At 37.0% G+C, this 17,557-nt stretch overlaps 1 protein-coding gene across 2 annotated transcripts in view; it reads right to left on the bottom strand.

Moving 5' to 3' along the window:
• LOC148950378 (damage-control phosphatase 1-like) overlaps positions 1 to 17,557 on the bottom strand; it is a 156,735-nt gene that overhangs the window by 111,098 nt on the left and 28,080 nt on the right. For both annotated transcript variants that reach the window (XM_089092361.1, XM_089092360.1), the window contains exon 4: positions 4,767 to 4,923. In XM_089092361.1, the coding sequence (XP_088948487.1) occupies positions 4,767 to 4,923 (157 nt within the window). The remainder of the gene's footprint in view (positions 1 to 4,766; positions 4,924 to 17,557) is intronic.

Raw genomic sequence — 17,557 nt, 5'->3', positions numbered from 1 at the left:
AATCAAATGAGCCCTTATTGAAACTTCTACGACAAAACTTTCTACAAAAACCTTATATGGCCCCAGGGCATAACTTACGACCCTTGTCCTGAGGGCTATGGGGGGAGGGATTTCATCCTTAAAGATATAATTTCCAGACTTTTTAACTATGTTGAACAAAATGGCCATATCAAAATTTTGACTGGAAATGTTTGGGGAAATGATGGGCGGGGGCAGGTGGGGCCCCTCCGATTACTTTCGACTTTTAAAAAGGGCAATAGCCCTCTCAATTCCCAATCGAATAAGCCCTTTTTGAAATTTCTACGACAAAGCTTTCTACAAAAACCCTTATATGACCCGAGGGCATAACTTAGAGCCTTAGCTCTGAGGGCTGTGGGGTTGTCATATCCAAAGACATAATTTCCAGACCCTTCAACTATGTTCAATAAAATGGCTATATCAAAATGTTGATTGGAAGTGTTTGGGGAACTGATGGGCGTGAAGGGGGGGGGCATCTGCCTTCCAATCGCTTTTGACTATTAAAAAGGGCAATAGCCCTTCCAATTTTCAATTCAATGAGCTTCTTTTGTAGTTTCTAAGTCAATTCTTTCTATAAAAACCATATATGCCCCCAGGGCATAACTTACAGCCTTAGCTCTGAGGGCTGTGGGGTTTTCATATCCAAAGACATAATTTCCAGACCCTTCAACTATGTCCAATAAAATGACTATATCAAAATGTTGATTGGAAGTGCTTGGGAAAATGATGGGCGTGTAGGGGGGGGGCATTCGCCCTTCGATCGCTTTTGACTATTCTTAAGGGCACTAGCCCTCTCAATTCCCAATTGAATGAGCCCTTTTTAAAGTTTCTACAACAACAATTTTAATATAGACCGTACAGGCCCCCAGGGCAGAACCTTTGCCCTGGGGCTGTGGGGGGTTTGTCATCCTCAAAGACCTAATTTCTGGACCTACCAACTACGTTGAACAAAATGGCTATCTCAAAATTTTGATTGGGTGTGTTTGGGGAAATAGTGTGCTTGAGAGGGGTTCGAAAATGCAAATAAATTACCATTTCTGGATGTATTAATTATTCATAGCATTGATAAACTGGATTTTATAATTTACAGAAAACCCACACAAAATAACGACATCTACATTTTAAATCCAATCACCCCCCCCCCAAGTCGATCGTGCCGATCGTGTCAATCTCCTCTCTTGTCGATCGTGCCCTAAACATTTGCTCTGAATCTCATATCACAGATGAATTAAATTTTATTAGAGACATACTTTTTGGAAACGGTTATTCTATTTTCTTTATTAACAATACAATTAGCCAAAGATTGGAAAGACACTCCCATAAAATCAAAGGTGTTTTACCATGTGAAGTTCCCGCCAATCACTCAAATATAATTTATCTTCAATATATTCTAAAAGTCACTACAAGTTAAGAAAAAGTTTGCACACAAAATAATTTTTGTGTAGTATTTACCAATAATTTTAAAATCATGAATCTCCTAAACTCTGGTAAAGATGTAACCCCAGTTACTCGCCAAAGAGGGGTTTATCAAATACCATGTGAGTTTGGCCACTTGTATGTTGGTAGAACCCATCAAAATTTAGAAAAACGCCTACAACAACAAAAAGATGACATTACTAAAGCTTTAAATTTTAATAGTACAAATATTTCTTTTGATTCTGCATTAAACAGTCATATCTATGATAGCCCTATCCATAAAATGCTTTTTGAAGAAACTTGCCTTATTAGCAATGATTTTGGCATAAAAAAGGTTGTTAGAGAGGCAATCGAAATTAGAATCAAAATAAATAGCAATATTTTTTTTAAATAGGGATTTGGGGGAATATTCGCTTAATGCCTTATATACAAATTTAATTAAACGAAACGATTTAACTAATTATATTAAAAAAACAGTAAATAATTCCACTCAACCTGTCATGGACTGAACTTCTAAGTGAGTTGACTAGCAGGTGAGATTAGCTTCTAGAGCTCTTTAGTATGTGTTTCTTATTCTATTCGCAAGATTTGCCTTTTTTCATCTCACTAGATGTACCAGATCTAGCCTAGCCGTCTGAAAATAGTGATGTTAAGGGTGTTTTGAAAATTTAAAAAACTTTTTTCAGCTTTAATGTTCGAATTTTAATGTGAGTTACTCTTATGTTGTTTTTTCTTCGTTCGCTTTGCTGAGGGATATAGGGTCGAAATATTCATTTAAAGTTGCGTTCCACTGTCTTATATAAAAACTTCCCTATTGTTCTACTTATTGTTTAAAAATCTCATATGCCCCCTGGGCATAACTTACAACCCCTGCCCTGAGGGGTGTGGGGGGTTTATTATCCCCAAAGACATAATTTCCCGAACTTTCTACTACGTTGAACAAAATGGCTATCAAAAAATTTGATTGGGTGTGTTTGGGGAAATGGTGGGCTTGAGAGGGGGGTTAGTTGCTCTCCAATCACTTTCGACTGATAAAAAGGGCACAAACCCTTTCAATTTCCAATCAAATGAGCGCTTTTTTAAGTTTTTTTTCACCAACACTTTCCATAAAAACCTTATATGCCCCCAGGGCATAACTTACAAACCTTGCCGTGAGGGCTCTGAGGGGGTTATCATCCTCAAAGACAAACTTTCCAGAACTTTCATACGTTGAACAAAATGGATATCTCAAAATATTGATTGCATGTGTTTTGGGAAATAGTGAGCGTGAGTGGGGATTTAGTTGCCCTCCAATCACTTTCAACTATTAAAAAGGGCACTAGCCCTTTCAATTTCCAATCGAATGAGCCCTTTTTGAACTTTTTACGACAACGCTTTCTATAAAAAAAAAAAACCTTTTATGCTCCTAGGGCAAAACTTACAACCTCTGCCCTGAGGGGTGTGGGGGGGGGGGGGGGTGTAATTTTAAAAGACCTAATTTACAAAACATTCAACAACATTGAAAAAATGGCTATCTAAAAATTTTGATTGTATGTGTTTGGCTAAATGGTGGGCGTGAGAGGGGGGCTAGTTGCCCTCCAATCAACTTCGATTGTTAAAAAGGGCACTAGCTTTTTGAATTTCCAATCGAATGAGCCCTTTCTGAAGTTTCTACGACAACACTTTCTACAAAAACCTTATATGCCCCAAGGGCATAACTTACAACCCTTACCCTGAGGGCTGTGGGGGGAGCGTCCCCCTCAAAGACATAATTTCTAGATTTTTAAACTATGTTGAACAAAACGGCTATCTAAAAATTTTGATTGAATGTATTTGGGGAAATGGTGGGCGTGGAAGGGGTGTTAGTTGCCTTGCAATTACTTTAGGCTATTAAAAAGGGCATCTAAAACCAAAAATAAAAAATAATAATACATTGTGCCAACATCGTTCTTTACTTTGGCAGCGCTATTGCGCTTCCTATGATAATATTTCATTACATCTAATTGCTTCTGAGGATTGTCCCTACTATACACCACTACAGCTATGTCGTACGCAAAAAAACATACATAATAGCCTAAACCAATCCAAAGATAAATAAAGAGCTCCATTACTTCTCATAAAACTATCTAAATAATTAACAAACAAGGAGAAAAGCTTAGGAGATAAAGTACATCCTTGTTTCACACCCACATGAGACGCAGCCAGCCTAGAAAATTTTCACATAACCTTCACAACAAACTTCACCCTCTGGTACAACTACTATTATCGCTACAAAACAAGACGGCAAGCCTATTTCTAACAGACTTTCAATTAACAACCTCGTATTTACCGAGTCAAAAGCACTCTTCATGTCTAAAAATACTACGAATAGCCGACCAACCCTCAAGAATATTTCCTTCTCAATATATCCAAAGTAAAAATATGGTCAGCCGTGCTAAGCGTCGATCTGAATCCCGCTTGCACCGGGCTAAGTATTTCCTCCTTATCTAACCAATCTCTTAGCGTAAGTTTCAGAACCTTGCAAAATAATTTACTTACTACATTCCTTATAAAGATAGACCTAAATTTCATGTAACTTCTTATTACTTTTCTTAAAAAGAGGCAGTGCTTCGAAGTGTCCCATGAGCGAGGCCAACAAGATTTCTCCACTACAAACGAGAAAATTGCGGCCAACATGGGTAAATCATAACAACATCATACCAATATTGACTTTCCAGTTTCCTGTGGGATTTTTATAAGAAAATACGTCTTTTTAACAGGTGTTGATTTTCAATTTGTTATAAATTAGGACACGGAAGCACCCAGTTTAAGGACCATCGTTTTACGATATCTTCCGGATTTCGGATAACCTTTTTTGTATTTTCTTTTTTATATATAAACCTTTCACCAATCCCTCTTTTTTAGCAGCACTTGCAGTCTGATTTACTGATTTAGGATACACAACAAGTCTAAACAATAATCAAAGGTCCTTTTTGTTATGAGCAAACCACGGCTCTCAAGGATTAGCCTCCGCTGGAAAGTCTTTCTAAATGCAGTAAACCGTCATAGATAGCTTTTAGACATGTATTGCATCCCACATGTTTTCTGATAAAAGTCGTCAATACAAACATCAACGTGCTATTTGTATAGCTTACAGGGCTGTTACTACTTGGAATTTTCCCCAGCATCTTTTAAATTATGACTAGTAGTTTGTTTGATTAAAGCCGGATCAATCCATTACTCAAGATGCTTTGCTCGATCAGTTAAAGGTATAATTATGCTGTAATTATGATTTCTAAAGACAAAAGCATAATTTAATCAACCCATAATAACAAGGATATTCCAAACCCATGAGAAAAACCATCTTTCCTTACCTCGAGAAATTCACAGAATAGCTTTTTCTCTCCTTTAGAGTCAATGCTTTGATTCAATTTTCCAAGATGATCACTTATCAATTTAATGGTACCAAGGGCAGCTTCCAAAGCATTTTCCTTCTGTTCATACCATGGATCGAAGTTTTTGAAAAATGTGCTAGTACAGACAAAAAATTATCATGGATATAAAGACATTTTCTACAAGATAACTTGAATAGGATACGTTGAATTTTATTGAGGATTGACTATCACCAATGAATAATTCGAACTCAATGCAATTAAAACAAAAGACTAAGCCAAACTGACCAGCCATCTAAAATTCTTAGGAAAGTTCTGAAGGAAAACATAATTAGAAGAACATATACTAAAAAGCGATAAGGACATAAAGAAAAATAAAAACAAAGAAAAGGAAACAAGAATTGATAACATCGAAGTAACAAGTCAGAAACGAATAAACCAAATAGACGATAGAGATACTTCTGTTATATCCAGAAACTAACTAAATTAAAGCGATGGTTAATCATGACTAAGCATGTGTGATGAAAATGACAAAACAATCAAAACTTAACATGAGTAGGGCTGATAACCCCCATGCCTTCTCAAGACCAGAACACAATTTGCGCTTTACTGAAAAAACAACTGCAAAAAAAAAAAAAATAACCGTGGATTGTCAGTTTAATTGACATATACTGACATTTGTTCCTTAAGATTTTGATAATGTTTTTATTCATGAAAGTATTTTCTTTCTAGTAAAGCGCAAATTGTGTTCTGGTCTTGATAAGGCATGGGGGTTATCAGCCCAGGTCATGTTAATTTTTGCTCGTTTTAAGTTTGACTCGGCTATTTATTAGTAGAGATGACCCTAAAGGTCCGATCGCTCACCCCTGCTGCCACCTACAACTTTTTTACATAGTTTAATGAGGACAGGGTCAATGACCTCTTTCTCCATGACCTCTTTCTCCAGGTGTGTTTTTGGCACGCCCTCAGCGAATGTCAATGTTATTGTTATTGTTTCCGAGGCAAAATGCCAAGGTCAATGTTGTTTTGAATAGAGTCATATGGGGAACACGTGGTTAATGGGGTCAATGTTATTGTTGTTATTCGAGCCAAATGTCAAGGTCAATGTTGTTGTTGTTTTGAACAGAGTCATTAGAGAGAATATGTGGTTTTTCGAGCCAGATGTTGTTGTTATTCGAAGCAAAGTTAATGACACTTCCTTCCTGTTCGAGGCAGATGTTATGATCCGGAAATAGTATTTGTTATTGTTATTCTAGCCAGATGTTATGAGGTTCCGAGAAACAGTTAATGACATTTCCTTCCTGTTCGAGGCAGATGTTATGACCCGGAAATAGTATTTGTTATTGTTTCCGAGCCAGATGTTGTTGTCGTTCGAAGCAAAGTTAATGACATTTCCTTCCTGTTCGAGGCAGATGTTATGATCCGGAAATTGTATTTGTTATTGTTTCCGAGCCAAATGTTACGAGTTCCCAGGAAACAGCTAGATCCCCCTTCTCAGCCAATCAGCGAGTCGGTTACATCCCCCTTCTCAGCCAATCAGAGGGCTTTGTTTACATAACAATTTGACCTGGATATTTCGTATATAACGGGCATGCAATGCGATTCAATTATCAGAAACTATTGTGACACAATTGATATAACAATGGATAAATTTAATGAGCTTGAGATCTTGGCAGCCGCAATTAGCAATGTAAGTGCATTTTTATTTTCAAATGAATTTTCCTTGGACACTCTCCAGTATATTCAGCTAAAACATAAATGCATTCCTCTACCCTCAAACCCCCCTCCCCCCCCCAAACCATGCATTCTTTATAGTCACTAGAAAACGTGAATATATTCCTATACCCTCAAACCTCCCCCCCCCAAACCATGCAATCTTTATAGAAAACGTGAATATATTCCTTTACCCTCAAAACCTAACCCCCCCCCATTGTCTTACAACCCTATCGCAAAAAGAAATGCTTTTTCGATAAATTCCTTCCCTCTATATTTCCAGCTAAATCCCCCCCCCCCCAACAAACCATACGATCCTTATACTCAATGTAAATATATTCCTTTACCCTCAACCCACCCCCCCCCCGCCAACCATACAATCTTTATAGAAAACGTGAATATATTCCTTTACCCTCAAAACCTACCCCCCCCCCCTATTGTCTTACAACCCTATCGCAAAGAAATACTTTTTTCGATAAATTCCTTCCCTCTATATTTCCGGCTAACCCCCCCCCCAACAAACCATACAATCTTTATACTCAATGTAAATATATTCCTTTACCCTCAAACCCCCCCCCCCAAACCATGCAATCTTTATAGTCAATGTAAATATATTCCTTTACCCTCAAAACCTAACCTCCCCCCCCCATTGTCTTACAACCCCATCGCAAAAGAAATACTTTTTTCGATAAATTCCTTCCCTCTATATTTCCAGCTAAATCCCCCCCCCCCCAACAAACCATACAATCTTTATAATCAATGTAAATATATTCCTATACCCTCAACCCCCCCCCCCCAAACCATGCAATCTTTATAATCAATGTAAATATATTCCTTTACCCTCAAAACCTAACCCCCCCCCCCCTATTGTCTTACAACCCCATCACAAAAAGAAATACTTTTTTCGATAAATTCCTTCCCTCTATATTTCCAGCTAAATCCCCCCCCCAACAAACCATACAATCTTTATAATCAATGTAAATATATTCCTATACCATCAACCCCCCCCCCCAAACCATGCAATCTTTATAATCAATGTAAATATATTCCTTTACCCTCAAAACCTAACCCCCCCCCTATTGTCTTACAACCCCATCACAAAAAGAAATACTTTTTTCGATAAATTCCTTCCCTCTATATTTCCAGCAAACCCCCCCCCCCCCAACAAACCATACAATCCTTATAGTCAATGTGGATATATTCCTATACCCTCAACCCCCCCCCACAACAAACTATACAAACATCATTATAATCAATGTAAATATATTCCTTTACCCTCAAAACCTAACCCCTCCACCATTGCTTTACAACCCAAATTCTCGCAAAAGGAAATAGCATTTCGTTAAAGTTTGACTTTTCTCAATTGTAATCTTTTCTCTAACTGAGACATCCAGCGCTCTGTTGTTATTAGCTCGCTCTGGTTTTGACATAGAGCGAGGCCTAAAATTAGCAGTCACCCTCGTCCGGTTTACAAATGCGGTCAAGTCAAAGGGTTTCTCCGTCAAAATTAAAACACTTTGAGGCACTAATTAGATTGTAGTTTCGTAACCTGTATGGAAGGAGAGAAAGAGATTATTTTCAAATCAAGTTTAACATTATATTTAGAACATTTTGTGAAAGGGGGCAATACATCGCTTCTAACAGCTTCGTTGTAAAGTGTCTTATGTGAAGGGGGAGGGCAATACCTTCAATTCTACTGCCATCAATGTAAAATGAAAACAAACAGTGCAGGGCTAGAAAAGTCTTTGGGAGTTGCATGAAGCTAATATTATGTATACATTTTTACCTATGATCGCAAAATATAGGCCTACAGGGCAATGGATTAACGATCTAATTTATAGCCTATAGACTGGAATATTTAAATGGTAAAAATATGAAGATTGATTTCCATCCTATGGCTATAGACTACTGATTGTCTAATAAAAACGTTTGATTTCTAAGCCAACTATATTTCTCGCGAAATTTTTACTTTTTGCTTTACTGAAAAGATACTTTTTAAACAAAATTATGGTTAATAACTTTCTTTCTTTAAAAAGGGAGAAATTATTTTGATACTAATTTCTTCTCTTCTTTAAGGCAAATTATGAAGAATTTGCGGACACTGCATTGATGGGGCCTATGTCTGACGCAAATAGCGAAGAATGCGTGCCCCCTCCTTCCAAGAAGACGAGGGCTAATAATGCACCCCCTGTCATGCAATATGATCGCTGGCCAAAGCCCCCCAGCTCCACACTGCCTGCCCAAGTGCAGCCACCTACACAAGCCCCTCTTAATCGAGCCTCAGTTATACAATACGCTCATCGGTCGAAACCCTACAGCTCCACACGGCATGCCCAAGTGCAGCCGCCTGTACCAGCCCCTGTCCCGGCTGTACATGAAATTAATGTCACCAGTCCCTTCGCCCTCCAACATGCACTACCTGGACCTTCAAGAGCTGACTCAGCTGCGCAAGAACATAGCGACGCCGCTTCGTCCACCTTCATTCATGCGTTGCCTGGGCCTTCGGGGGCTGCCCCACCTACACAAGGTCAGGAAGTGACCCTCCAGCATGCACTATCTGGTCCTTCGGGCATTCAAATACTGCCCTCGGATTATACAAATGTAAGTATTTTTTCTTCAAACTATCTATTTCTTCCATTGTTTTCAACCCAATATAAACTTATCTCAGCGGGTTATATCTAATTGTAATTTTTTGCAGAGAAACCATTCTTTTCTAATCTTTGCTATTTTCTATGCATTCCCCCCTATCTCTCTGCCGCTATCTCATAAACGAATATTTTTAGGTAATTTAAATTAATGCTCACCATTTGAAACTCAAAATTCCTTATTTTTCAAAATTGATTATCACATAGTTTTAAGAGAAGGAACTGAGAGAGATTATTGTATTTGTCACATGTGGATCCCGTAATTTGCGCAAGGATATTTCTATCGTGCCAAAGATTTTAGCGAGGGGAAACCGAGTTAACGGTTCAATCCTGGAACACTCGCACGGTGGCTTACAATAATTGCGAGCTAATGAAGAGTTCGCCGAACCTATAGAATGGAATTAGAGATAAACTTGGACATATGCGGTCTAAGCAAATATTTCAACTTTTTTTTGGGGACATTATGTAAACGGGCGGAGCCAGTGGGTCCGGGAAGCGCTGTGGGGCATGGTTAGGGAAGTGCCGGGGGAAGTGCCACGGGTCAGGGAAGCGCCACGGGTCAGGGAAGCGATGCGGACCCTGAGAAGTGCCGCAGGGATGCACCGCGGGTCGTGAAAGCCCCTCAGGGAATGCGCCACGGGTCAGGGAAGCGCCACGGGCTCGAGAAGCATCGCGGGAAGCGATGCGACCCCCGAAAAGCACCACAGGGATGCGCCACGAGTCAGGGAAGCGCCGGGGGAAGCGCCACGGGTCAGGGAAGCGCCACGGGAAGCGATGCGGGTCCCGAGAAGCGCCACAGGGATGTGCCGCGAGTCAGGGAAGCACTGGGGGAAGCGCCACGGGTCCGGGAAGCGATGCGGGTCCCGAGAAGCGCCACAGGGATGTGCCGCGTGTCGGGGAAGTGCCGGGGGAAGCACCACGGGTCCAAGAAGCGCCATGGGTCAGGGCCGTGCCACAGGGATGACCCCCCCCCCCCAAAAAAAAAAAAAAAAAAAAAAAAAATCATATGTCATATCTTAGATCTTCGTTAAGCTATTTTTTCATTTATAGGTTGTCCTGGTCCCCTACTCGCCGTCTAGTGAAGAAGGGGAAGAAGAAGCATCTTTGGAGTCCCACAACAATCTAACATGGGGCAACTCTATTAAAGTACCTGACAATATTGATGAGTTTTTAAATATTTTTTTAAATGTAGATAGTAGCGAAGTTGAACTGTTAGACTTGAGCCAAAATACCTTTCAACTTTTAGATGATTTTACTGGGAACCCTCCTCCTCCAGCCTCCGATACCCTAACGAGTCCACTTCAAACAACTGAAGTGGAACAGAGTCCAAATATTGTTGAACAAGTAGGGGGAGGGGATACATCATTCCCAGACTTTCAGCTGTCCAATACAATATTGAATAATATAGTTGTTTTCACTGCCACGTTTGGGGATCCATTTCCGACACGAATGGAGGGGAATTGTGTTTTTGATCCAGGAGAGAGAGTGCAGGCCGAGGTAGATAAAATGCGTGCACGACTAGACAAAAACAGTCAAGTGGGGGGCGGGCGGGATTCAATTAATGTGTCTATTGTTTTAAAGGTTTTTTATTTGAATAAAGAGAAATGCGAGGTTTATTGTCATTATGTACATTCCGAGATGCGCATAATTTATCCAAATTTAGAAAATTTTGAGGGTGTTTTTAGCGAGTGGGTAGTGCAAATTATCGCGCATCTCGAGAACTATAATGAAAATGGAAGTGGGTCTGTAGTTTTATTTATTGAAAATTTAAGCGTAAATATTTGTAAAATTAAGAAGGATTTTATTTTAAGAGGGGGGGGCAGGGTCTGAAAGGTAGAAGGTCTTAAAATATAATACAGATCTAGGAGGTTTTAAAGGGGTCCAGAAGATTTGTTTTGAAACAGGTCAAAAATGTTTCAAGTATGCTTTCATCATCTCAGCATAAGAGCCTCTAGCTCGGGACGCTACCAAGAAGAATTTAGATCACTGGGCTGTACATGGGAAGGACGGGTCCGATTTCCCAGTTGTAGATTTTTCTTGCTTAGAAGGAAAATACCCAGTAACGCTAAGATCTATTGACATTTTTGAAAGGGTTAATGCCCATTTAAATATTGGCGTTACTGTGGTACAATACGAACCAGAATTTAAAGAAGGGACTCGCTCAAAATAGAAGGGGGTGGTCTTACCCATCAGGGGCCCGTCAGTTCATTTGGTTAAACATCGGGTTTGGTTGCTTTACACGCCGCCTCGTCAACCGAACACAATCGGACATTTTAATCCGATCACTGACATGAGTCGAGTTCGGGGGGAGGGTAAGCATAGGGGGACCCGTTTCTACTGTCCAACATGCCTGTCTCGATTTTGGACTGAACTAAAGCTGCGAAATCACATGAGACACTGTAGACGACATGGGTACCAGACAGTGGAAACGGTTTCAGGGGATAGGGCTATTTTACGTTTTAAAAATTTTCAAAATACCTTCCTCCAATGCAAAAAAATATCTTGAGATTGTAAGGCTCAGCTGGTGGAGTTTAGTGATACCCAATCTCTAATTCGTATCAAAGAACACCTGGCCAGGTAATAGCCCTATGCACCCGCGAAGCGAGACAGTTCTATTAACCCGTGGTGGTTTTAAAAATTGGACGTAGTAGCGGTGAGCGATGAATTCATGGTTAAGGCATTGAATAAAATGATTGACACGGCTCATGGCGCCATTTTTCGTGTGAGAAATAAGCATTATCGAATGGTAGTGTCTGCAGAGGATGGTCTTGCGATTACAAAACAAAACAGCTGTTGGGTATGTAAGGGGGAGTTTGTAGAGGAGCATACGGGAAAACGAGGGGGAGGGGAAAGTCAGAGACCAAGACCATTGGTGGCAAGAAAGATCATCTGGGGGTAGTAATTTTAGAGGGGTAGCACATCAATCGTGTAATTTAAACGTTAGCCAACAGTTTTTTATTCCTGTTTTTATCCATAATTCTAACTATGACTTAAAATTTATTTTACCGGCACTGGCACGTATGCACAGGGAGGGAGGGGGAGTAGATAGTCCATGGGTAAATAATTCATTTACCTACAACATTATTCCCAAATCAGCCGAGTTGTTGCTTCTCGAACTGAAATGGCAGGTAGTGGATAATGAGCGTACGTGCTGGAATAAAATTAGGTTTTTAGATTCTTTTAGTTTTTTCCCCAAATCCCTTAGTCAACTAATTCAAGTGCTGAAAAGTGACAATTTTGATAGCTTTCCCTTGCTTAAACTGGACTTTCCAGACAGTGAAATGTATGACCTATTAACAAGCAAATGTATGTACGCATATGATTATTACTGTTCTGATGTTCCCTTAATTGAGGTGAAACTACCTCGAAGTGAATCTTTTCACAATTCACTCACCAACAGTGAATGCACATTCGAGGAGTACGAGTTTGCCAAGAAGGTGTGGGCTAAGGGGAATTGTAAGAATGGGTGGGATTATTGCAGACTGTACTTGGCCAGTGACGTTTTAACTCTGTTGGATATATTCAGTAGGAATACAGACCGTATCTATTCAGAGTTTGGACTATATATGGGATATTATTTGTCCACACCACATTTAGTAATGGATTTAATTTTAAAAATTATAAGTGAGGAACTAGGCATAATCACTGATGTAGATCACCACCTTTTGGTAGAGCGTTCAATGAGGGGGGGGGGTATGTTTTTCACGGGGACTGCGTCTTATCAACCGATCCGAGCGGACAAAGCACCGGTGTAAAGTCAAATGCAGTGTTCTTGGACATGAACTCGTTGTACCCCTCGGCAATGTCCCACTACTCTTTGCCATGTGGGAACTATCAATGGCTTGAGAATCCTTGTGAGTTCCCCGACATTAACACCGTCGAGGACAACGGGCCACAAGGATGGTTCTTTGAAATTGACGGTCACATTCCGCTGGCCCTTCACGACTCAGTCAAAGATTTTGTTTTTCCCTGCATCAATCGAGCAGCGACCAGGGACTCGTTGAGTCCCTACAATCGTTCATTGGTTGAGGATATGGGGATGCATTGGACTCCCTCTAAACAAAAACTGATTGCTGATTTGGACCCTAAGGAGAATATCGTTGTTCACCATGTTCTTTTGCACTGGATGGTGAACAATGGCTTCAAAGTCACCAAAATACATCGGGTCCTTCAGTTCAAACAGAAACCTTATTTGAAATCGTTTATCGATACTTTTGTCACTAAACGTTCTAGGACAAATTCAAAGGTGGAGAAGGAATTGTACAAGCTCATTCTAAATTCAGCGTTTGGCAAAATGTGTGAAAGCGTACGTAACAGATCTCGCTGCGACGTCGTGACTGACCCTCTAGAGTGTGCACAAATTATTGCCCACCCTAATTTTACATCATTCACGAGCATAAAGGCCGGCATGGCTCTTCTACACAGGAAAAAGCGAAATGTAGTACTGAACAAGAATATTGCAGGAGGTAGTTCAGTACTAGAAATTTCAAAAAAGCTCATGTTGGAATTCTTTTACAATGTGTGCAAGGTGCAATGGCCACGGGAGGGGGAGGTACAAGTATATTATGGGGATACAGACTCTGTACTGCTAAAAGTAAAAACTGAAGATTTATTGGGTGATTTGCAAAATGGGATGCACATCAGCTCGCGGATGGATTTCACCAACTGGAATCCATCCCTCTTATCCCGAGCTGGTGAAACGTCAAGCCCCCAACCAACTATTAAAATTAAAACCTGAAACGGGGAGTGATTTGATATCTAGGGGGGTGTTCCCGGGTCCCAAAGTCTATTGCGTGGAAACACATAGTGGGGATGAAAAGAAAACATGTAAAGGGGTGCCTACACATTTTGTAAAGAGTAATTTTAACCTGAGCGTATACAAAGACTGTGTAGAAAGTAGCCTAGTGCCAAGAGCACAAGTGCTTGCAATTCGCTCTCTACAGTATAGAAATTATACTGTGAGAGTGGAAAAAAATGCAATGTCATGTATATCCGACAAGGTCTATGTGCTCGAGAATGGTGTGAGTGTCCTGCCTCATGGTCACTATCGTATTTCAGATCGAGTTGAATGCGCAGACTATCGTAATCAAGTTGGTCTGGATAAACTAATCTAACCACCACCACTCAACCTTTCATAAATTAACTAACCGTCCAACCCGTTCATGAATTAACTAACCCAATCTCACTACCTTAACCACTAACCCGTAGTAGTGACGACAACTATTTTTCCATCGCGGCACCAGGGGGGTGGGGGATCCTTCCCAAGGCCGGCTCCCGGGGGGGGGGGCACCAATCACTCTAATGTTCAACTGTGCTAGTTCCAAGTGTTGTTTTCAAGTGTTGTACAGAAAAGTGTTGTAAAGAAAAGTGTTGTAGATGGACAAAAGTGTTGTACAAAAAGTGTTATCATTGTTCAAGTTGAACAAGTGTTTGCTGTAATAAATGCTGCCATGAAATATTGTTTTTTGTTGTTCTTGAATAGACGGGAAAATTACTACTTATTCATTGGGCACATATGATTTACAGCTAGTCGTAGTCCGACTGTTGTCAGCAGCATGTATCAATTTAAAACACCCTTCAGATCGTTTCTGTGTGGTCCGTCAATGTCTGGGAAAACAATGCTTTTAGCTATAAACTAAAACTAAACACTAATCTAAACACTAATCTAAAACTAAACTAAAACAAAACTAAGCTAATGCATTAAAAATATAACTAAAAATCTTTAGCAAACTGTAGATAAACTAAAACTCTAATCTAAAACTAAACTAAAACTAAACTAAAAATCTAAAAGAAAACTAAAACTAAACTAAAACTAAACTAAAATAATAAATTAAAAATCTAAACTATAAATCTAACTAAAACTCTAACCTAAAACTCTAACAAAAACTCTAGTTAAACTAAAACTCTAAACTAAAAATAAACTAACTGAAATCCAACTACTAAACTAACTAAGATCTAAACTACTAAACTAACAAAAAATTCTAAACTAAAAATAAAAATTAATCTAAAACTAAAATAAATTAAACTGAGAATCTAACTAAAATTCTAAAATAAAACTAAACGTGAACTAAAACTAAACTTAACTACTAAACTAAAACTAAACTCTAAACTTTTAAACTAGCTAAAATTCTAAACTAAAACTGAACACTAAACTAAAACTAAACTAGAACTAAACTAAACGAACTAAAATTCTAAACTATAACTCTAACTAAAACTCTAGCTAAACTAAAATTATAAACTAAAACTAAGCTAACTAATACTAAACTAAAAAACTAAACTACTAAACTAACTAAAAATTTAAACTGTCTAACTAACTAAAACTAAACTCTAAACTCTAAACTACTAAACTAACTAAAATCTAAAATAAAATAAAAATAAACTAAACGAAATAAAAATATCAAATAAAACTCTAACAAAAAAAATATATAAACAAAAACTCTAAAATAAAAATAAAATATATAATAACAAAATATACATAAATTAACCTGAAAATATAAATAAAATTATAAAATAATGAACATTAAACTAAAACTAAAATAAAAATAAAATAGACTTCTAAATTCAAAATCTAGCTAAAAATATAAATTATAACACTAAACTAAAACGAAACTAGAACTAAACTAAAAATATAAACTAAACTAAAACTAAACTGCTAAACTAACTAAAAATTTAAACTGTCTAACTAACTAAAACTAAACTCTAAACTCTAAACTACTAAACTAACTAAACATCTAAACTAAACTAAAACTAAACTAAACGAACTAAAAAAGTAAACTAAAACTCTATCAAAAAATCTAGCTAAACAAAAACTCTTAACTAAAACTAAAATAAACTAGAACTCTAACAAAAACTCTAGCTAAACAAAAACTCTAAACTAAAACTAAACTAGCTAAGACTAAACTAGAAATAAATTAAACTGAAAATCTAACTAAAAATCTAAACTAATAAACTAAACTGATAAATTAAAACTATAACTAAAACTCTAAGCTCGTAGCTAACTAAACTAAAATAAAAATAAATTTAATAAATAAAATTAAAAAAAAAAAAAAATCTAAACTAAAACTAAACATTAAACTAAACAAAAAATTCTACACTAAAAATAAACATTAATCTAAAACTAAACTAAATTAAACTGAGAATCTAACTAAAACTCTAAAATAAAACTAAACGTAAACTAAAACTAAACTTAACTACTAAACTAAAACTAAACTAAAACTAAACTAAACTAACTAAAATTCTAAACTAAAACTGAACACTAAACTAAAACTAAACTAGAACTAAACTAAACGAACTAAAAATCTAAAACTATATATCTAACTAAAACTCTAGCTAAACTAAAATTCTAAACTAAAACTAAACTAACTAATACTAAACTAAAAAACTAAACTACTAAACTAACTAAAATTTAAACTGTCTAACTAACTAAAACTAAACTCTAAACTCTAAACTACTAGACTAACTAAACATCTAAACTAAACTAAAACTAAACTAAACGAACTAAAAATCTAAACTATAACTCTAACTAAAACTCTAGCTAAACTAAAACTCTAAACTAAAACTAAACTAGCTAAGACTAAAATATAAATAAATTAAAATGAAAATCTAAATAAAAATATAAACTACTGAACATTAAACTAAAAATAAACTAAAACTAAACTAAACTGATAAATTCAATCTCTAACTAAAAATATAAACTAAACTAAAACTAAAATAGAACTAAAATAGAAATCTAAACTAAACTAAAACTAAACTACTAAACTAACTAAAAATTTAAACTGTCTAACTAACTAAAACTAAACTCAAAACTCTAAACTACTAAACTAACTAAACATATAAACTAAACTAAAACTAAACTAAACGAACTAAAAAAGTAAACTAAAACTCTATCAAAAAATCTAGCTAAACAAAAACTCTTAACTAAAACTAAAATAAACTAGAACTCTAACAAAAACTCTAGCTAAACAAAAACTCTAAACTAAAACTAAACTAGCTAAGACTAAACTAGAAATAAATTAAACTGAAAATCTAACTAAAAATCTAAAATACTAAACTAAACTGCTAAATTAAAACTCTAACTAAAACTCTAAGCTCGTAGCTAACTAAACTAAACTAAAAATAAAGGTAATAAATAAACTTAAAAAAAAAAAAAATCTAAACTAAAACTAAACATTAAACTAAACAAAAAATTCTACACTAAAAATAAACATTAATCTAAAACTAAACTAAATTAAACTGAGAATCTAACTAAAACTCTAAAATAAAACTAAACGTAAACTAAAACTAAACTTAACTACTAAACTAAAACTAAACTAAAACTAAACTAAACTAACTAAAATTCTAAACTAAAACTGAACACTAAACTAAAACTAAACTAGAACTAAACTAAACGAACTAAAAATCTAAAACTATATATCT

The sequence above is a fragment of the Artemia sp. Qi Xiang Cuo genome, chromosome 7, assembly GCF_049724085.1.
Source record: "Artemia sp. Qi Xiang Cuo chromosome 7, ASM4972408v1, whole genome shotgun sequence".
NCBI classification, from domain to species: domain Eukaryota; kingdom Metazoa; phylum Arthropoda; class Branchiopoda; order Anostraca; family Artemiidae; genus Artemia; species Artemia sp. Qi Xiang Cuo.
Note: the sequence above shows the minus strand (reverse complement) of the source record. Positions and strands in the feature narration are given on the sequence as shown.